Source organism: Triturus cristatus, chromosome 11 (genome assembly GCF_964204655.1).
Source record: "Triturus cristatus chromosome 11, aTriCri1.1, whole genome shotgun sequence".
In the NCBI taxonomy this organism is placed as follows: Eukaryota; Metazoa; Chordata; class Amphibia; order Caudata; family Salamandridae; genus Triturus; species Triturus cristatus.
In genome coordinates this window covers 671,614,333-671,637,262 of record NC_140594.1, presented here as the reverse complement: position 1 = coordinate 671,637,262, position 22,930 = coordinate 671,614,333, and the positions used below count along the sequence as shown (strand labels likewise).

The following is a 22,930-nucleotide window of genomic DNA, read 5'->3' as shown; positions in this document are numbered from 1 at the left end:
CAGGGCGCACGCGCAGCGCACATTTTTATAGACCCACCTCCCCTAACAACTAGAGCACGCCCTGCAAGAATGGAGTCTCTAGCCTTGAGCCCGGAAATCAACCCCAGAAAGAAGCGTGCAGGGAGGGGGAAGAATCTCCATCCCAAAGTGCAGTGCAGGTAAGATTAAAGCATCAAATTCAATTTCATTCAACAGTAATTTAAAAATAGCAATTAAAGCGAGAGCGTATCAGAGTTTTAAAAATGCCAGAAAAGCGGAAAAAAGCTCCGCGACTCAACCAGCCCACTAAGGTGGTTGCTAATAGATGTCAGTTTGTGCAGGTTTATGTTTCTAAAGTTCCTTTTCCAGTGACTCGTTTTTTTTTTTATTTATGCCTTTTTACAGGACATTGATTTTGTGATGCGGAAAGTGATGCAATGGTGGTCTGTCCTGTCACATAGGACAACAGATTCAAGCTGAATGGTATTAGCCTTGGAGATGATCTGAGGTCGAGCCCAAATTGTGACTATTGCAGAACTGGACCAGATTAAGGTCAGATGGGAAGATTTTTAGGCTAATCACTGCTTGATCGCAAGGGTCATTCCAGTGTAAATTGAATTCACCAAGGAAGATCTGGGCACAATGGGGAATGGAGTTGGTTGTGATGATTTTCATGATTTGTTCAATGAATGGTAGGTTATCTACTGGAGGATGGTAAAATGCATTTAGTTTGAAACTAGGTCTTTCCTTATTCAAGAGATCAATGCCCAGGTATTCACATGAGGAGAGTGTGATGTTCTGAGCTTGCTTCACAGAGAGGTTGTTGCGGATCTGATGATGTCATATAAAGGGGGCACGAGGATGTTGAGAATTGGTGTGGAAGAAACATTTAAACATGTTGTATTAATTTTGTTTTAATGTTCTTGCATGAATTGTATTTAGGTGTACTTTTATGGCAGTACGTGCCAAATGAAGAATTTGATGAATCAGTGGTCAGAAATAAAGCAGGATTGCTAGAGTGTACCAACCAAGCAACATGCATACTTTAGTGACCTACATCCTGAACACAGGAGAGTTTACAAATTAGCACGACTCACTCCTAAATTCAGAATCCCCTAATAATGTTAAACAAATGGCACTGTTTTAAATACATTTAAATGAACAATTGCTCCTTGAGTTTGTGTGCGCATAAAACGAAAAGACTGTGTGCAAAGTTACCTAATTAATAGGGACGGAAAGTAAAAAGCAGCTTCACTCTAAATACAAGCCTAAAAAATCCCATTTTGTAGAAACACCGTAGCAAAGGCAGTAGTGATGTTGATGACACTCCGTATCAATTAACTAAAGACACATGGATAATTTAATGAGCCATTATACTCAAAGGCAGAGCTGTACACAAATTAAAAAAGCATGTAAGTACTTAAAAATACCCAGCTACGGAAGGGAATGAAAAATGACCAAAAGATGTGAAGTTTGGTTCTGGCAGGGACAGAAAACATAATGAGAATGCATCGCGGTTACCTGTCACAGAGAGGAGTGGTGTAGCCCCTTGAGATCTGCTTCAGTTTGAAATTATATGCCAAAAAAAACAGATTGCGCTGGAGGCGGTTCGTGGAGTTCACTCTGCTCATTACGTTCTTGTATATGCGATCCATGATTTCCTATTTGCATAAAAAAACACAACGGGTGCAGCTAGATTAGAAAAGAGCACAGTCCCTCACCGCAGTTTGAGCTTCAAACTCTCATCAAAACCAAAAGATACCCTTAATAACAAACCGATTCACCCATGGCAGGCAGCGGACACCAAAGTCAAACTGCACCGAACAAACACCTATACTCCGGATAAACATGTGACTGCTAGTGCTGTTTTGTTGCTGGCTGCAGAGTCCTCTTGACCACCCTACAGAACACAAGGGGTGGAAACTGAAGAGCGGAAAAAAAACTAATATTGTGCCTGGAGAACCTTCCCAATCAGATTATCGATTTCTTCGATCAACGCCTGCCCAAGGGTATATTCATGTTCAGTGAAAAACAGCTAAAATCATACGTCTGCAGAAAACACATTTAATGGAAATGAAAGATGCTTTTCTTTTGAGCTGCATGGAGGACATGGCCCCAGAGGAACACTGCCGCCCCCCAGGTAGGTAGATTCAGATCCCAGCTTACGGGATTCCTTTGGGTAGGGGGGGGGGGGGGGGGGGGGGGGGGGGGTTACAAGTGGCAGCTCTACAGCAGCACCAGAGAACCAGATGTGGAGTCATGGCATCACACTGAGTGCCATTAAACCGGTTACAGCTCCACTATACAGAACTGCTGTATGGTGGGCTTGAGCCGGGCACGGCACATGTGGAACAATTGCTGGAAAGAGGTAATGGCAGCTTTGAGGGGAGGGGCGCCTGGGTTAACAAGCTGGTTTGTAGGATGGAGCATAGAAGTTGCACAGTTGGTGCGTGCGGCTTGCATGGCTTAGAGGCCAATGGCATAGTGGACATAAGACGGCAGCTCCGCCTTTATTTGGTGCTTCCTGGAAGTGACGCTTTTTCATCTGCATGGCTCTCAGTGCCAGTGGCGGCTCCTCTGCTATGGCAGAGAAGCGTCACCCCACTGCTAGGACCAGCAAAGAAGCGAAAAAATATAATGATTATAACAGAAAGTTATTAGCATTTTATTTTTTCCTCCTGTTGCGGCAGTGCGTGAGGGGGCGAGGCGGAGCTGCAGAGGAGAAGTGGTAGACACTCCTATGCGCAGTGTTTTGGACGACCTTCTCAGGCCGCCCAAAACAGTCATGCGCACTCCCCTGTTCTCCATGCAAGCTGCATTACAGCCTGCATGGAGAACATGCCCACCCCTACAGCCCCTGGCTGAGCGCGTTGTGATTGGCTTAGGAGTGGGAGCCTGGCTGCCTGCTTCCTGTCCTGACCTAAAGTCGGACACAGGGAAGCAGGAGAGAAGACGCGAGACCTGACGGCAAGGTACGTTTAAAAAAAATATATATATTACTACTTTTTTTTTTTTTTTAAAGCTGCCTGCGATCCAGCCCCCCACCTCCGAGCTGTGCCGGCCGCCCCTGCTCAGCGCTGTACTGCTTGCATAACTGCCGCCCTGACATGAAGAGTAAACTCTTTGGACAAGTAGGGCAGGTGGCAAGTGAGCAGAAGCGATAAAGATTAGCCTCCTCGTACACATTACATTTTGCTCCAGTGTTAGTGTGTTTAATGCTGTGCGGCAACAATTTGTTGCCACCTGCAGGATCTGGGACGCTCCGTTGTATTTGAGTGCCTGGACTCTTGTGAGTGTTGTATTGTTATGCTTCATTTTTTGATGTGGCAGAGAGGAGATTCTTAGCTGTTCATGCACCTGAAGAGCAGCATTTTGCATCTGTGTGGCTCTTACAGGGAGCAGGATGGATGAGAGCATAATGTTAAAAAAAGTCATATCCATTAAGCTTTAGAAATATCTCTGTCTGGGGCTTTGCAATATTGGAGCATGACTAACAATAGAACCCAAAGATCCAGGATCTTGAGTCTCTGGCACTGAGGCGGAGACTCAAGCAGAGACCACTTCAGCACTGGATGGCAATAATACAGGATTGCGCCTCCCATGCTGGGCAGGGAAACCGGCCTGTAGGTACCTCTCCAGATGTGGTTTCTCGGACAGCAAAATACAGTCCATAGGGGAGATAAGGGTGGCAAATCGCAGTAATCTGCTATCCATGTACCAATACGTAGAGCCCGACTGCCTGAGCTTTTTGGGACATTATTCCTTCCAGCTTGCTGACACAGTACACGACAGTTGTGCTGGGTGTTTGAACCATCACCATTTTCAATTTTATTAAGAGAAAATTAGATTTCACGGTTAGACGGACAAATGAATGGTCTATGCATGTCGATGATGTAAGCATTTTTACCAGACTCCCTGAATTTCACATGATCTTTTTGTGCTGCATCGTGCAAGAATCAGTGGATGTAATATAAAGAGGATATCAATTGTCAATTTGAGTCCTGTCAGTTTTTTTGCCTGGTTCCTACATGGCAGAGAGACAGAGATGGGACAGTGAGCTCCAGCTTAGTCTCCCAGCTTCCTGACTTCTGGCACCACAGATCTTCACAGAAATCGGTAGGGGTTTCATGTGCCATACAGAGGAGCGCTCTCATTATTCAGGGCATTATTCCAAACGGAAGTGATGAGATAGGACTGGCTGTAAGGGGAAAACTGGTGTGTTTTAAGGCTACACGTTTCTTGTACTGGTTACATTCTGGCGAACCCTGTGTTCCACTTTGCTCCCAGTTACAGGGCCTCTGTTCTAGGATGGATGGTGAGATGGTCTGGTTCGTCTGCATATCTATTTGCTCCCATCTATCCATCCATGAAGAGGACTCCAGTAGCTCCGGTGTGCTTACAACAGGGGTGGGACCTTCTGCTGTCTGAGAACCCACACAAGAGACAAAATAAACCAGACAAACCTCTTCTTACAATAACAGCATCTAACTGCCCAGTTTAACTACTCTGTCTAGCTGCTAATATAGGCCAAATCACAATTCATGTGCATTCTAGAAGACAGAAAATACACAAGCTGTAGGGGATCTCTCATTAATGTTGAATTTCAGAGCTGGTGCGGCCCAGGCACTGTTTCCACCAGCATTTGGCATAAGAAAGGTTGGAGGCAAGGTTATCATACTCACGAACATACTTCACTGACTTTCTTTTCAAACATAAATGCTTAAACAGACAAGTTTGCAAATGTGCGGAAAATATGTTAATTGACCCTGTGCTATAGCCATGTTGCATAAGTCAATTGTTTAACCATTTTGCTTCTTGATCTAGAAAAAGCTGCAGCTGTCTGGCAACCTCCAGTTTTCTCCTCAGATTTAACATTCTGACTTTTGATGGCAAGAGTGGAAGGAATGAAATTAAGAAACAGAGCTAAGGGGGAAAGGCACCAGCACAAGGAACAGTTCATTCTAAATACCACCACATGAAGAATACTGAAATTACCAAACATCATCTGATACCTGATGTCTCGGAAATTCAAGCATGGCGACATTCACAGCATGTGGAGGTTCACGCTGCAGTGTAAATATTTATACCTAGACATTTTTAAACACTAAGGCGTAGAACATCATGTACAGAAAGTATCATTGCGTCTGTAAGTTACAGTAATTTTAACGGAACTTTTAGGCTTATGCGTCAAGCACACAGCGGGGCATACTTACTGGAACAGCCGCCATCAACGTTGGCTTTAGTTCTGAGGAGTCTCCTTTGCTTCCTTTCTTGATTTTAGTAGACTAAACGGGTTTAAAACAGAAAGGAACAGCATTTATAACAGAATGCTCTGACAAGTCAGACTCCTTAAGTACGGTGTTCACGATAAGCCTTGCTAATATCGACAGATGTACATCATACAGACAATGGGTCACGAAGACTTCTCTGCACCTTCGAAAATGTGGCAGCCTTCTCCCATGCAAATGCTCACAAACACTTTATTGCAAAGGGAGAATTGGGTGTTCTATGTCAGCACTTCTTTGACTACTGACCCGACCACAGTGTTCAAGAACTTTAGAACCAATAACTTGGACAGCACAGGAACTTTTATGCAGATACCAACAAACAATAATAATAAAAAATTAAACGAACAAGAGTAGTGGTACAGAATGGGAAAGAGGTACAAAAAACTGGTTGCAAATTGCAACCAGTGTGGAATTTTGAAAGCCGACTTATGTAGAAATAAGTTTAACAAAATTCTGATTCGTAACAGGTATAAATCTGACCTACCTCATCAATAATCATGAGCTAGTTCATAAACTGCGAACCCATTGCGAGGACAGTGGTCTGTTGGTTTCAGCAGACCACCATGCTTAATAAATATAGGTGTATTCACACACACACACACTTTTCCTTAAAGAAAACAAGAATGCATTTAAAAAAAAGTTAAACTTTTTTTAAAGATAGTGTGAGAGTAGACAATGGTCCCTGACCACTGCCTACTTACACATTTTTGTTTTTTTACATTCACAAAGAGAAAGGAGTCCCAGAGCGACACTTTCCCTTTTGATAATATCTTACCACCCCATCCTTGGAGTCAGTAAAATTTCAATGTTTTGCTATCAGATAATGATCGCAAAACATTGATACATACCATAACTGCTATTTGGAAGGGATGCGCTAAACATGCCCCTTCCATACAGCAATCCGTTATGCCCTTCTAAACCCATTTTGCGATACAGTATCTTGTTACCAAACTGCAAAATGGGCTTTCTACATTCCAAAAAGCATTTTTTTTTTTGTTACAAACGCAGAGTCTGGCCCACTATGTATGCAACAAGTACAGACAAACACATGCAGATACAAATAGGCCACTGATGCAGGCATAGCCGGGGAGCTAAGCAATTGGTGGTCAGGGGATGACAGATCTGGCGAAATAATCACCCTGGAATTACCAAGAGGTTCAGAGAAACATTTGGCGACAGTGTGTCTCCAGATACGTAACATAAAACGTAACATAAAACATATGTATTTGTAAAGCGCACGTTCACCCAAGGGTATCTTGGCGCTGAATAACAGATGTAACAAGTGTCCAAGCTCATCCAATTGGGAATTAGTAGTATGAATTTTATTCTTGGTTATGACAATCGTAAACTCTTTATAATATACTCTCCATTCACACATATTCACTGTCATGTATCTTTACAGTACTGTTATTAACGCAGATCCTAACAGCTCCAGTTCAGTACGTAACCAAGAGCTGCAAATTCAGAAACAAAATCCCACCACTCACTGGTATGCAGAACATGGATGCCTCATCCCCCCCAGGTCATGTATAACTCTTTCAGTCAGTCCAAGGTTTACAGACAACTACACTTTGTATGACGATACATTTAGGGCAGTAGTGAAACATTACTTACCTGTAACTGTAGTTCTGCAGTTTGATTCTGTGGTAAATTCCGATTCGGAGCCGCATCCGATCTCGAAAATTGGGCTTGAAATACTCTAACTTTTTTTTTTTTTTTAAACCAAAGTCAGCAGTATGTCACACAGGAATCCACAGTTCATATTGACACCTTATTTTCTAAAACGCAGGGCATGTTACAATAGGGCATGTCACAATAGCGTTTGTGAAGTACATACCGAGGTCCATGCCGGAGTGGCTCCTCCTTCCATGCAGACCATGGTGTAGGAGATTGCCAGGAGGGGTAAACTGCTGGTCTCTAACAATGTGGTCGTAACAAACAATCAACCATGCACGTACTGGTTTTAACTATTATCCCCCTTGTGAAGCTCTCCAAATACCACTGTCAGTCAAGTTTGGGAACAGACCCAATACAATCGATATTGCACATGAGTGTCCTTCATACGATATGCAATTCAATATTCTGACTTCTCTGGAAGGAGACAGAACGTGTGGGAGGACACAGAGGTGGGTGCCCAAAAGAAGCTCATCATATTTATAAGTAACGTTTCTCTGTTGTACATGAAAGTCACTATCCCTGAAAAATGGGCTCAACAGCAAACAAAATAAGAGTCTATTTTAGAATTTTACATGCCCGAGAAAGCATTTGTACACCATATTGTGCGACTGGTTAGGCCTTTAATTTAATAACTCCAAAATGGCTGGTAGTCTAAACAAGCATTTGAAATGCAATTGGTCTTGCATTTGGTAAAGTTAGAGCTATTGGAGTTTAAAATTAAATGTTTTTTTTCTTTTATTTTTAGGTCGAGCCTTGGCAGCGTATGCGCTGCTCTGCGAGCATGCTGTATTCAGGTATGTACTTGAAGCTCTGTCCATATTTTTCATTGGCTTGTCTCATTGTCCTTTGGAAACTGTAGCTTTTAATTGGTCAATAGGCTTAGCAGTCCCTCCTTAGAACTGCCTTGTCTCATATTGCAAGCTCCCATGAGGACACTCCACATTACATGTGTTGTTATTCAGTAGGTTTTAATTACAGCCTCTGTGCACGATTTGCTTAAATGGTTGACACGCTCTCCCCCATTAACTAATTTTTTTTCATAGCACGGCACGCTCATACAGTGGTGGCTGTGTCTTTGGTTTATTCGCAAAGGTAACAATTGATGGATGGAATGCTGGACAATGCAAACATTCACTCTCAGTCACAAGGATCTGGGTTAACTCCATCATTATTTTGCTCAGCACATCACCCAGTTTGGACCCAGCCATATGCAAATCAGTCTTGACCCTGTTCCTTGTGGGAACAATCCAGCTTGAACTGCCTAGCCATGTCCTCCCTGTACCAGAAACAAGCATCCTGGGACCGGTTTCAGGGAATCAGCCTTCAGCTAGGCTAGCTTGAATCCAGTGGTGTAGTGAGCATGGGACCCACGTCTGGCATACCCTTCCCACTTAGGGCTACATATGCAAACACATGAAGGGGGAGATTGTTTGAATCATTCTGCATTCCGTCCATAATTTGTTGCAGTTACACTTTTTTCCCTAAGTGGGACGGGTATGCCTAGACGTGGGTCCCTTGCTCACTGTGCCACTGGATTCAAGCTAGCCTGGCTGATGAAGGATGACATACCCGGAACTGGTCCCATGATGCTCGTTTCCTGTTCCAGGGAGGACCTGGCTTGGCAGTTCGGTCTGGACTCTTCCCATGAGGCACAGGGTCAACACTGATTTGCATATGACTGGGTCCAAACTGGGGTGGTGTAGTGGGCAGAACAACAATGGATTTAATCCAGATCTCTTGATTGGGGGAGAATGTTTGAATCATTCAGCATTCCGTGCATCATTTGTTACAGTTACACTTTGGTTTATTCGCGGCACCGAACGCGGTTGCATGTTTTTTTTTGTATGTATTAACTCGTTTTGCCCCATGCCGCACTTTTACTCTAATGGCGGCTGCTCCGCGTTCCTTAGACGAGCCACGTCAAAGAAAAGTGGCACGGCCGCCATTAAAGTGAAGCCGTGGCATGGGACGCTTTTACAAAAAAAGCATTTCATTTGTGAAGTTGACAAACAAATGCTTCCTTTTGTAAAAGCACCCCAATATCGCGCTCTCACTAATGGTGGCTACGCCCCTATATTAGACACGGCTCGTCTAAGGAAAAGGACACGGCCAACATTAAAGTGAAAGCCCCGTAAGGGCACTTTTGCAAACAAGCATTTGCAATGCAATAGATGTTGCATTTACTATTGTTACGTAAATGCCAGACCTATTGCATTGCAAATGCTTGTTTAATTTGCAGTGGAGTAATCATATTTGCATAGCGCTATTGCCATTTGAATAACCTTGCAGCACTGGAGAAGCAGAAAATGGGAAATTGGTTATGAGGGAGGGGAGACAAGAGTAATATTCAGCTTGAAAAAAAAAGTAACATCCTGGAACAAGGCATTAGAAGTTGGGTCTTATTTAGCAACTACATCTCTACTGTAGTAAATACAGTGCTTTAGAGCTGGCAGGGTGGTTACTGCTGGATAAAGGCAACATTAAATAAAAAATAAATAAGTATAGACACCCACTGAGCTCGTTGGCATAAGGAGTCTATCAACTGCCAAGCGGCTGGACGCCATGCAGCATCCTATCAGCCAATTATGGTTGTCTGTATTTGCACTGGACAAGCACATAATCAAAAAGGTAAACACAAAACTAAAAATCCCACAACGCATGTTCCTGGCCAAAAAAAGAAAAAAAAAAACGGAACTGGATAAAAGGAAAAACTGTTTAATTTGTTTCCCACTTAGCATATTCTACTTACAAGGAACTACATGATAAGATTAGCAAGAGAGAGTTAATAGTTGCCGCAACTGGAGAGATCACTCTTTACCTCGATATATGCATTTACTAGTTTACCTTCCAGCCACTGCAGCATTGTGTTTTCAAAAATAGGAACCTCCGAAAAAACTGACTTAGAAAGGAAAATATATGCCCTTCCCTCATTATTTGTGCTTGAGACGGCAGTGTCTGGTTAATGGGAGTGTTATTTTTATAGAACATTTCTGTCGGTGTGAGGAAGGGAGCAGTTCCTGAACTCCCTTGGTTACGTCGATACCTCACAAAGAAAGAAATGTGCTGTGTTTTGTTTATTTGCTCTACAAAGTATAGTGAGTTACGGTTATTGGAAGAATAGTTAAACGCGTGTTAAAAAGGAATAGCACCTCAACATCAACTATAAACAAACAACCAACAGCTGCCGTTATTTTAATAAAATTTCTATGCAGACAACTACAAGAGCAATACATGCAACAGTAATGTAAAGCTCCCAATGGACCTGAATCTGAGCGCGTTTGAAACTGAAAAGGTTGGTACGGCTGGGACTAAATCAGTTCCTTATCAAACAGTTAAGCGCCTGTAAATTAGAAAGCATAAAAAAGCAATTACTATTGGAAAAGAGTTCACAACCTGCAGAAACCACACAGGTATAAAAACTGCAATGTGGCTTGGGGACAAAGGCCCACAGGCGAGACAGCAAACTAGGGCGCTAGAGTGAGAGTTTACAACAAAAAAAACAAGCAGCAACCTCGAAGGGGTGTTGGGGGGAGAAGTGAGATGGTGAGGGGAAGGGCACAGGGAGATTAAGAGCAGGACAGCGATCGCCAAAAAATGAAGCAGCCAGGACGGTTTTGTGGAAGGAACATGAGTAAAGGAAGGCCAACCTAAAAAGAGAGAGCACTTGAAAATTGGGAAATACCGTGAAGCGTAAAAGCACATGTAGCAGGGGTAGTCCTCATGGGAGGTTACGAAAGTCCAAAAGGAGAGATTATTAAGCCTATTGACCAAATCACAAGTGACCATTTACAAACGACAGTAAGAGGAAGCCAATAGAAAAGATGGGCGGTAGTTAAAGCCCATATCCAGGAACAGCACGCCTCGCAGAAAAGCGTATGCTCTGCCTAGGCTCGACCTAAAAAGCGATAGCCTTTCTATCCTGAATGGGACACCATGTGCTAGGAAACAGCAAATTACTTTAAAGATAATGATTTCACAATAGGTTTTACAACACAACCAGATGTCATAAAACAAAGGGACGTTTTGGAACCCTTAATGTCGGCGATTGTTCATGATACAAAGTTGGGTAAGAGGATACGCTTTATTCTTCATTAGCCTTATTTCGGTTATAAAACCATAAGAGTACACATAGCAGCATAAGTTTAAAAGCATGGCACAATAAAAACCATTTCAAATCAACAAGCAGCATTGATGAGAATTCAGTTTCCAACTAACAAAAAGCTTGATGGGGCCTTTTGGCAAAATCCAGTTTTTTAACAGCGGCACATATACAAAAGCATAAAAGACATGGACCTAGGAGAAATTAAAGGTAACATCGCATGAGTAGAATCACCAACGTTTTGGTGTGCTCAGCAACCATTGGAAAATGTAGTATTTAAACCAGGATGCCCAATGGCCACCGTTTCTTTTTAACCTTTTTATATTGGATAGGCCCAGTTATTTTCACTTGCCCTAAACTTAGGAGAAATGAAAGCAATCTTATTTGGAATAGAAAAGGCTAATTCCTTTGAAGCTGTTAAAGAAAAGAGGGTTACCACCTCCTTGAAACTAAACATTTAACCTATACTTGCATTCCCGTGTCTTCAAAGGAGGAGGAAAACAGTCAGTATTTTCAAAACAACATGAAACAAATGTCCTAACAGTGTTGTACTGTGCAGCACCCTGAAGGGTCATAAGAAAAAGGCTTCAAGAATAGTTGATTTAGAAGGTAAAAATGCTGAGGAGCCCAGTGGCTTGTTCAGATTACCCCCCTTCTTACTGTGTAGTATTAACTCAATGGGCTGATGTTCAGTTAGAATAAAGGGATAAAGAAGGAGAGGTAGGTGTATAACATGCTGCTGACAGAAGACAAACTGGGCAGACCAAGGCCTTGCTACTCGCACTGCAATGCACAAAGGCAGTCAATAGCCCGATGCTTAGCAGAGAGAGGTAGCAACAAGTTTGGCCAGCAGCATTAGTACTTCAAATGAAGGCATAAAAGTGGACTGTTAGAAGTGCATCTAAAGTACGGTTTGGACATGCCCTTGGGGTCTAAAGTGGAGACAAGAGGATTGTATTTGAGTAAAAAGTTCACTACAGTTGACTTGCTATGCTACTAATCCATTTTCCTGGGTCCGAATGTTGGAGCAAAGCTCACTGCAACGAGCTGTGGTCAGATTCCATTCTTTTGTTCACAGGATATTCTTCAGACCTGCGGGGCACACAACTGGCATAAAGTGCTGAAATTATTACTCAGAGGAAGATATCTGGATATGTATCAGGACGTTGCAAAGTGTTTACTGATTTACTAATCACCAACCGAGGATAATCAGGGAAAAAGTGATGAATGTCTCATTTTTTATGAGCTAAAACCCATCTTCCTCTATTTGGCACTCTTGATATTGGTGCACTTTTTCAGCACTGTAAACTGTATTAAATTAATCTGCACATTAAGAGCATTTCAAACTGAACAGCAGAAGATGGTTAGAATTTGGTAATTCAGTGCGCTCCTGGCCCAAAATGGCACACACTAGCTACATACATATTTTCTGCGAAAATTAAGAATGGTGTTGAATTCTAAAAACATGGATGGGACCAGACCCATATGCAAATACACAACCCAGCATGAGAACAGCTGAAGTGTTGCTTGTAAAATCGCGCAAAACAATGCATCCTTTACATTCCTGGAAGAAAGGTTATCCCGTTTTAGGCTTTACGGTTCCTGAATTACCAATTTCCAACCAAGTATAATAGCAGAACAGCCTGACTGTTAAGCAGCAGTATTCACAGCAAGATCATCTAGTATTATGTGAATGTGCAATGGGGTTATATTTATTTTAAAGTGCAATTTACAACGGAGATTAGTTGTAAAAGGGATTTTATATTACCTCATCTGACAAAGTTTGAGGTGACGAGTAGCCAATCCGACATCCATGAGAAACACAGACAAGTTCTGCGCTCAGCTCCAAAACGTGAGCAAGAGGCAAATATCCGATGTAAACGTCATGTTTCCTGGTGGGGGAAATAGAATATACCTGTTAGTTACAGATTCATCAATGTCAACCCTAAATATGCAAACGCATTCTGCATGTTTCTCTACACTTCACTTTAGCAATATTATATTTTTGTGCATGTTAAACACTTGCTTCGAGACTCAGTCTGGAAACCCTACCTCCATGCTGTGGTTCAAGCAAAGGGCTCACTGCTAATCTTTACAAATGCAGCTGCAGGGACTTTTTTTCAACTTTTGCACCATGAGCAGCACAACCTTCAGAAGCAATTTACTCTACTCGTTTCATCTTGGCTACAACTATTCTTTAACACGCATTACATCAGGAAGTTTGAAACACCAAGCGTTTTAGGATATGCTTTTTATTGGGAATAGTAGAGGAGCAGTCACAAAGATTGATTCTACCCACCTCCTGAAGAGCAACCTTATGAGACGGCTCAGTCCGACCTTAATTAATCCAAAAGCCTTTCAAGCTACAACAAACATTTTGCTTCTCCCTTGCAAAGGACAATGTAAAATATAAAGTGGTATAACCCCCCTCAACGTGTCGAAAGGGAGATTATTACACCTACACTCTTCAGGCCATAGAATACCCTATGAGAATAGGTCATGGGATGAGGCAAGACATTTTTTGGGGCTAAAGAAAAAGCGAAATAAACAAGTTTACAAATCTGTGGCATGGTGAATGGAAATAGATCAGGTCTTTCCAAGATTAAAAGATTTTGGAGGTGGAAGAGGAAAGGGCAGTCTTTTGGTATTGTCTGACTGCACTTTCATAAAGGGAAGTGCTCTAAAGGGGAAGCACAGCTTTATTACGTTCACCCATCTGCCAAATATAAGGACAACAAAGAACGTGATGTTCCAGAATAATATAATTTGAGTATAGGCTCAAAAAGAGGTCAAATGTCATTACAAGACGGTTTTCCCCAGTTGTGTACATAGGGTCTTTACGCCCCATTAAAAATAAGTTATTTTCGGTAATGGTTGAAACAACATGCCTGGGTGCGCATTTTCTGAATCTGGCAATGGCTGCAATGTGAATAGTACAGGGGAGAACTTGAGGGCACGCAAGGGAAATTGAGAAAGTGGTATTCTTTTCACATGTACTTAGATACGTTTCTGCCACTAAAAACATATGCAGAAACTCTTCCACTTGGAAGCAAAGGACAAAGATGATTAATTTATTTTAGTATGTATTAAAATGCTCTTGTCAAAATGTAAAATCTGATTCTCTCGTTTTTTGATTAAGCTATGCCTCATCCATTTTTCACCCCTGCCCTACTTCCAGCCTGGCTCTATCCTTGAAACCACATCTGTATAAACATGAGTAAAGAATCTAGATTGGGGCATTGAAGGCTGTGTATACATGAAGAGTCAGCGCAAAAGAACAGCTGGCGTCTGCTCAGGGTTTTTCAGACAATTGTAAAGCCTCAAGTAAAGTTTACCCAGATAGCATATCTTGTTGTGCAGCCTTAGGATGCGACGATTGCACAAGGCTGTCGATTCTTACCGTTACCTCATTTGTGTGTTTTTCCCAAAGCTCTATTTACCTCTGGGCGTCCCTTGTTTCTGTTCTTTTGCTATAAAAACCAATGAACCATTGTTCGGGGTGCTTCCTCCTACAGTATCCCAATGGTGCTTGTCGGATGAGCCCCCATTCATGAATGCTAATAAATGACCCTTGGTTTGTACTTCACTCCAGTGTTGCTTCCTCCTTACTTGATAAGAACCCATGGACTAAGGGTGACCCTGCACCATCGGGATTTCTATAAACTGCTTCCACACTCTCAGCTTCAGTGTTGAAGGCAATTATAATGAATATTAACTTTTCCCGTGGACTGGGGACTTGATTAACACAAGTTTCTAATTTCTCGTACTCTGTAGTTCGGAGAATACGGAACTATGCACAATACTTTCAAAACATATCATGTTGGATGGGGTTATATGTACTGTTTGAGACAGGCTGGTTTCCTCCAATGGAATTTGGGAGAAATTTCTACTACAAGTTAACTGACTTCTGATTTTGTCAACTAGATATCACAAAATATACATCTAAAGCTCTTGTTAAATTGATATTATAGGATTATAGTAAGCAACGCATTCTGTATAGTATTGTAAAAGAGAAAACAATAAGATTTTACTGTAACATATTTGTGCAGAACTAGACTATAAAAATAATTATAAAAAAGAAACATGCTTACTGAAGAACCAATGAACTTGCCATTCTTTATACAGGTGTGGATAAATATACATCATCAATAATCTGAGTGCATCTCTCTTTACCGAGTTTTTAGGTTCAGAATGAATTTGTATTCTTTTTACCCATGCCTCTCTTTGTTAACAGGGAGTACATAGTATATTCCTTTTCCCATTCAAGCCATAGACAGTATTTTAAATGGTTATGTATTTGTTGTAGGGGTGCCTCTTGAACAAACCAGTTCACAGGGTAAATCCCGAACGACTTCTGTGGTGGAAAGGTTTCTGGGGGGGGGGGGGGTTCAAGTGTGTACTATCGACTATGATTGCTTAATAATTGCCCATACACTACTGGTAATCCAATTGTCCTATTTCTTGCTACTCTGGAAAGTGCTGACAGACACCCATTACACACCGAAGACTACAAAAGTAAAAGTTATGGATGAAACACTTGAAATACTATCAGCCACAGGTAATTACTAAGGGCCGCATTCAAGTCCATTGTTTATTTCCCACCAAGCCACCCTAGATTAGACCCAGCCGTATGTAAACCAACCTTGTTCCTGCTCCAATAGTAACAGTCCAGCCCAAACTACCCAGTCAGATCCTCTCTGACCCTTAACAAAAGCAACAAACACCCGTTTTTGGAATATTTAGGCCATTTCAGTTGCCTTTGGTTCAACCGGTATACCTAGATGTGGATCCTGTACACAGGAACCAAGCTGTACCCGAATGAAGAGGCCCAAATAGGCTGGGCAGGTCTCACTGGAGCAGACCCAAGTCTGATTTGCAGATGACAGAGACTAATCTTATTCATATGCTTCATTCTGATGCACAAATGCGCATCAGCACAGGACCAGGGCTCATCTCATGGACAAGGAGATCTATTTATTACCTATAGCAGAGGTTTTAACATTTTCACTTCTGTAGACCACCACTGAGTCATTATTGGAATCAGAGGTTCTCCACGGAGTCATTATTGCAACCTGGGCACCCCCACTGAGTCATCAACCTAAACAATTCTGATGACTTAACAGTAATACAATACAGAAAATACAGAAAAGGAATTCATCTTATAAATACACAAATGACAAAAACAAAATGGTAAAAAAAAAAAATACACAAATGATAAAATATTTTATTTCACTGTCTGGCAAATATAAAACCAAAAACAAAACAAATCAGAACTTTTTAATGGGAAGATTAGAGCCATTAAAAATTCAGTTGAGGCACACCATTGTCCATACTATATGCTGTTTGATGCACTGCACTTCTCCCACAAATCTTGTAGGATACAACTTCATTTTTAGCCTTCAGTTTCAATTTCCTTCACATTAACAGAACACAAACATTTTCAATTTTACATATTGCTTCTTTATTTATTTACAATTTCTTAATCTGTTAATGTTATGTAATTTTCTAAGCAGTTGCGGACCCCCTGCGTAGGCGCCCTGGACCCCCAGGGACGCTTGGACCACAGGTTAAGAACTATTGTCCTATAGTATCCATCAACAGCTCTTTGAAGAAGCTGCAGAATGACTGCCATCCACTACTGACAATTATTGAACGAGAAAGGGTATTAAGTTCACAGAAACGCTGTATTTCCTTTCATCAGTTTGCGTGCCATATTTTACAAGAGAAGGAACTGTTGCCACATTTGGTTACAGTAGACCAGAAATCAGTGGTCAAAGTGGTTCTCAAAGTTGAGTAAACACAGGTCTGCTAAACTAAGCCACAGATCTCAACATCACTTCAGTAAAAACAGTGTTTTATCAAACGTAGAGTTATTTAAAGTAACTTAAACAATTGAGTCTGAAAAGTAGGTGTTCCAGTATGACTTTAGGCTAATACAGTGATCTCTCAGTGGAAGGAACCTCTAGAGATTTACGTGCTTTTTAAAATTCCAAGGCCCTCATGGAGTTACCAGTGTCTCGTAGGTGGCCCTGCTCCTTCTAAAGGATGGTCTCTCTTTGTGGAGTACAATTATATGATTTAGGCATAAAATGCCAACTCATAGTCGGAGGTCTCAAGTGAGTCAGGAGTGGGCTTGTATGTATCTGTGAATTTGAATAACCCATAAATGGGAAACAGGAAATTCTAAAGATGGGATGGACCAATCACAGGCTCAGTTGTCTTTTTTAATGCCTTTGCAGTGCTTAACATTGTTTTTATTGAGCACTGTATAGCTTGATGTGGCGATCTCAATATCAAAAGGCAAATAAATGTATCAAGTTTGATTAATAGTACCAACTCTGTGCTTTTGGGAAATAACATGGATATTGGTGCTTACCACTCCAAATACCATATTGTTTTTCCATGTTAGGAGGTTTGAACTACAGAAATTTAATGAAGGCTGAGGTATTTTCCAGACCCAGTAATTACTGGGTGTAGTAAATAGGACTCAAAAAGTTCAACCTGTGTGCAAAGAGGGATCGGAAAACTCAGAAGAACTAGGAATCGGGTCCAAAGTCTTTTAAGGAGACTTGGAGTGCATACACCTAAAGATAAGGAGGCATAAATTCACCCTGCCGACAAATAAGTACAAACATGATCATGTATGTTCATTTACAATGATCAATTTGTTTGCCACTACCCAGCCGTTATAATCCAATGTGGCACCTCATTTCGGTGGCGACAAAGACTGGAGATGGGTATTGTTTCCCCATTAATGAAGCTAAAAAACGTGTTACTTATCTGTAACTCTCATTCTCCGGTATTGATATCGTTCATAGATTCATATGCTTTTATCATCCCCGTCGTCAAGGTGGGAGTCCCACGTTACATTCTAAAGCAGTAGGAATAGTATAGATAGCTAGCAGTAAAAAGACATTGACTTTTGTAGCTTACCGATATCTTTAAAAAAAAAACCTCCAGCCTAATAGGCGCTAGCACCCTTAGAACACTCCCAGCAGAGGCATCTTCCCTCTGATTTTCGAGCAATTTTCAAGCATTAGGGGTAATATTCACCACCTGCCAAGGACAGCCTCTAAGGGGAGGAGGGGGGGTCGCATGTGAATCTATGAAAGATACCAATACTGGAGAACGAGAACTAAGTAACAAGTTTCTACTCTAGTATTTGATCTTTCATAGATTCACATACTTGAATCAGAATAGTTAGCAGTGAAATAGGATGGCGGGTACAAATATACACATTTTATGATTGACGGCTCACCTTATTGGAAAAGATGCCGAAGCACCGCTTGCCCCAAAGCTGAATCACTGCGTTGCGTTGAATTCAGGCAAAAGTGTTGGGTGAGCATATGCCTGTTTTTCCATGTTGCAGCACAGCATATACTCTCAATAGGAACTCCAGAAAACCTTACCGCAGTTGTAGAGAACCCTGGTCGAGTGTGCCTCAGCCTTTCTGCTTAAAGGAACACTGGCAATAGAATGGCAGAAATGAATGGCTGCTGAAATCCATCATGCTATGGTGGGCATAGAAACAAGATGCCCCTTGTTATGATTTCCGTATGCTACAAATATTTGGCCTGTAGTGCTTTGTGTTATGCAGATAGAACTTCAAGCTTCTTATTACATCAAGGGTATGCAAAGCTTGTTCAGCAGGTGTGTGTGGATCTGGGAAAAAAGTATTGAGCACAACAGGTTCATTGAGATGAAATCTGCTGGAACTTTAGGGATTAGTTTGTAGAATCACAGTATTATTTTTGAATTGTTAAGAGGGTTCCTTTATGGTAAACGCCTGAAGCTCGGGTACTCTCCTTGCAGAAGTAAGAGATAACAGCAAGGCAACTTTCCAAGTTAGAAATCTGAGATCCGCCATGTGAATAGGTTCGAAAGGTGCCTTCACGAGTTGTTACGATACGGTTTTTAATTGCCAAGTTGGTGGAGGTGTTTTTATTGGAGGAAAAACTCTGAACAAACCTTTAAGAAATTGCGTGATTAGTCTGTTTTGCCACAGAGAAGGAGAACCTGATGTTCGTCTGTACCTAGAGATGGCCGCTAGGTTCGCTTTAATGGAAGACTGCACTATGCCTGATCTTGCTAGAGAGAGAAGGTATGGCAAAACATGTTCTGGGGAGATGAAATTGGGTGGACGTTTGATTGCTGGCACCATAGGCAAAAACGCTTCCATTTTAGGCAATACGTTTTGTTTGTAGTATCCTGGCTCTAGCCAGGATATCCCTACAGTCCTCCTGAATATCTAGAAGTTGCAGTTCATGGTATTTAGGAGCCAGGCGGATAAGTGCAGAGATGTCTGGTTCAGATGAAGACCTGCTTGCGATTCATAGAGGGCAAATCCTTCCAGGGCTCCAGCTGAATGGGATTGTCCTCCGATAACAGCAGAAACTCTGTATACCAGTACTGTCTGGGCCACCTTGGAGGAATAAGAATTTGCTACATGGTTCCCTTTTCATTTTCTTGAGAAGCCTGGGAATGAGGGGAAAAGTGTATGCATAAATCTTGAACCATCTGATCAAAAACACATTCCCCCACAACCCTCTTTGAGGGTCCCAACTTGCGTAACACTGCCATTTCCAGTTCTCTTGAGAAGCAAAGAGATGCAGATTTGGCTTGGCACATCGTTGGAATAGGTTGTCTAAAATGGATTGCTTTAGCTCCCATTGGTGACAGCTCTGGTTTGTTCTGCTTAAAGTGTCTGCCAAAGTGTTGCTCACCACTGGCAGATGTTTTCCTCTTATGATACTTTGTGCACTAATCCCCATTCACATTTTTTTGCTCCTCCAAAGACAGGATCTGAGTATTTGGATTTCCTGGTTTGTTGTGGTAATGATTGTAAGAAGTGTTCTCTGTTCATATCAACACTGATGATCCCCAAATTTTCAAGAAGAAGGCTTGAAGGGCAAGAGAAATCGCCTTGAATTCCAGGAAGTTTATGTGCTTCTTAGACTGTGAGAGATTCCATTTGCCACTTATAAAGAGATCCTAGAGCTGAGCTTCCCCAGACCTCTAGAAAGGTGTGAATTGTGATTATGTACTCAGGGACTGGAGATCAGAACATTAGACCTGACGAGAGATTATTGGAATTTTTCCACCAAGGAAGTGCCTTTTTTTTTTGCCAGTGTAATTTGAATGACATCGTCGAATGAGCCTTCTATTTGAACCCACTGATTTTCCAGGACTTCCTGGATAGGTCTCATTCTTAGACAAGCACAAGGTACTAAGAAAATGGCAGATGACATCATGCCGAGAAAAGACTTCAGAAGATGCCGCAAAACAGACTTTCTTTTTGAAAGGATTTGAGCTAGTGTCATGAGTTTTGCTTGCCTCACTATAGACAATAATGGTTTGTCCTGCAATATATCTACGATTGCTCCTAGGAAATATATCTTTGTTGAGGAAGAGGAGAGACTTTTGGAAATTTACTGTGAGCCCCAGGGATTTAAATATCCATAGACATGTTGTAGCCTTCAATGCTTGATGGGCAGATGAAGTTTTTATGAGCCAGTCGTCGAGGTACGAAAATACCTGCAGGCCTTCCTGCCTCAGATGGGCTGTAACTGGAGTGAGACATTTTGTGAATATGCAAGGGGCCAAACCGAGAGCAAAGTGGAGCACTTTGAAATGTTAATGTTAATTGATTTTTATATAGCGCTAATCACCGACGGGTCTCTAAGCGTTTTTGAGAGAGTTGCCAGAGATCGTGAAATGGGTGCATGGCCGCACAGTGAGGCACGTTTACACAGTGTCCAGGGCCTCCCTGAACAGGAATGTTTAAAGTTGTTTCCTGAATGGGAGGAGTGCCGATTCCTTGCGCAAGTAGTCTGGCAATTGGTTCCAAAGTTGTAGAAGCAGGACGGAAAAGGCTCTGCCCCCTTTGGATGCGGTTTTGCATCTAGGGGTGGCCAGGCGGCAGGCTTCTGCAGACCGCAGCATACGGCCCGGAACATAGTTCTTCAGGCGTTCCTTAATATAGGCCGGGGCTTTGCCGTAGATCGTTTATGGGCAATGCAGAGACACTCTTAGCTCTTTACTTGATGGGGAGCCAGTGCAATTTGCACAACAGAGGGGAAGCGCAGGACCGTCTTGGGCAGCCTAAAGATCAATCTGACTGCGTCGTTCAGAACCACCTGTAATTTATTGATAAGCTTTTTAGGAAGGCAGATATAGAAGGCATTGCCGTAATCTAGTCTGGAGACAATTGTGGCTGATACGATCGTTTGTAGAGAGGCAGTTAAGAGGAGGGGAACAAGTTTCCATAGCTGTCTCATGATCCCTGTACAAGTACCGACCACTGTGGTGACTTGGGTAGCCATGGAGAGCTCCAAGTCGATTTTAATGCCTAGGCTTTTCATGGCGTGGGCTGGTGTGGGGGTGGCACCCAGCTCCTGGGGCCAAAAACGATCGCTCCAGGGGTTGTCTTTTGTAGGGATCACAAGAACCTCTGTTTTATCAGGGTTGATTTTCAGTGTATTGGTGGTCATCCAATTTACTGTGAATCTAAGGATGTTTTGTGCCACATCCTGGGCATAGGGAAAATTGTCAATCCGGAGGATGAGCCGGGTGTCATCCGCATAGTTGAAAACACGGCAGTCCATGCAAGCCAGGGCTGTCACCAGAGGCTGTGAACAAGAACGGGGACAATGCGGAGCCCTGAGGGACCCCACAGGTAAGAATACCTCTGTCTGATACCCGCTCTCCTAACTGGATCCTCTGGGACTGCTCCGTCAGGAAGGATCATAGCCACGGATGTGCCGCCCCATGATTACCCAGGGCCGTTAATCAATCCAGCAGCCGGGAGTGGTTGACCGTATTGAACACCGCTGATAGGTCTAATAGAATCAGGGTGCTCGGTTTTTTATTGTCAGCCATCATTCTGAGGTCATCAAGAACAGAAAGCATCACCAGTTCCGTGCTATGATGGGCTCTAAATCTTGCTTGTCGCATCTGGAGGAGTTGGTGTTCCTCCTGGAAGGATGAAAGTGTTTTAAGAACATGTTGTTCTACCACTTTCGCCAGGAAGGGGAGCTGGGAAATAGGCCTATAGTTCTGGAGACTAGCGGCACCTGCTCCTGGTTTCTTTAGGAGGGGGGTGACTCAGGCCTCCTTCAGGTTGGAGGGTAGGTGGCCGGTCTCCAAGGAATTGTTCAGCAATGCGAGGAGCTGCTTTTCCAGGCCGGGAAAGGCCATTCGGAAGATCCTCGGGGGCATGGATCTGCAGGAGAGCCCAATTTAATGCGATTCATCAGTTGTGTCACAGACGTGGAGTCCAGTATAGGGAAGGTGGTGAGATGACAGTGAGTGACGCCTACCGTGAATCTGAGACACTTGCAATGCTTGGGATGGATAGGGATATGGAAAGAAGTATGTTGCGAATCCAGACTCTCAGAACAAAAACGAAACCGTATCCGTACCATCTTGCATGGTACGATACTTACAGAGTACTTAAGAAACAATGTGGCACCGAAAGGCCTTTTAGTGACCAATGCCCCACAATTTTTTTTAGAGGATGCACAGTTCAGAAAGGAATGGGCCCAGATTGCGTGGTATTGTACCCGTGATTGGCTAGTGCTTATAATAAAAACAGCACTCCGTCTATCTGAAGCCATAATGATAAGAGATCCAATTAACAGAAACACACTTTAGAACTACACTGATTGGTTACAAAAAGAGGCTGGAAGAACTCAATAAGGAAATTAACGAATACAAAAGACTCCCTTACACAGTCTAAAGCACAGAAGTTTCAAAAGGACTTGTCAAAATGGTCATATACTAAAACCTACCCTTATGCCAATCCGGATTATATTCCCCCACCAAGGAATGATTACAGCACAGACAGCTCTGACAACGATTCCACCATAAGTGGATCAAGTGGGGACAG

General features: G+C 42.4%; 1 protein-coding gene across 3 annotated transcripts in view; it reads right to left on the bottom strand.

Moving 5' to 3' along the window:
• The window catches only part of ACSL3 (acyl-CoA synthetase long chain family member 3), a 536,429-nt gene that overhangs the window by 127,970 nt on the left and 385,529 nt on the right, over positions 1 to 22,930 (bottom strand). For all 3 annotated transcript variants that reach the window (XM_085634281.1, XM_085634280.1, XM_085634282.1), the window contains exons 7-9: positions 12,812 to 12,935; positions 5,193 to 5,264; positions 1,501 to 1,640 (exon numbers count right to left, since the gene is read on the bottom strand). In XM_085634281.1, the coding sequence (XP_085490407.1) occupies positions 1,501 to 1,640; positions 5,193 to 5,264; positions 12,812 to 12,935 (336 nt within the window). The remainder of the gene's footprint in view (positions 1 to 1,500; positions 1,641 to 5,192; positions 5,265 to 12,811; positions 12,936 to 22,930) is intronic.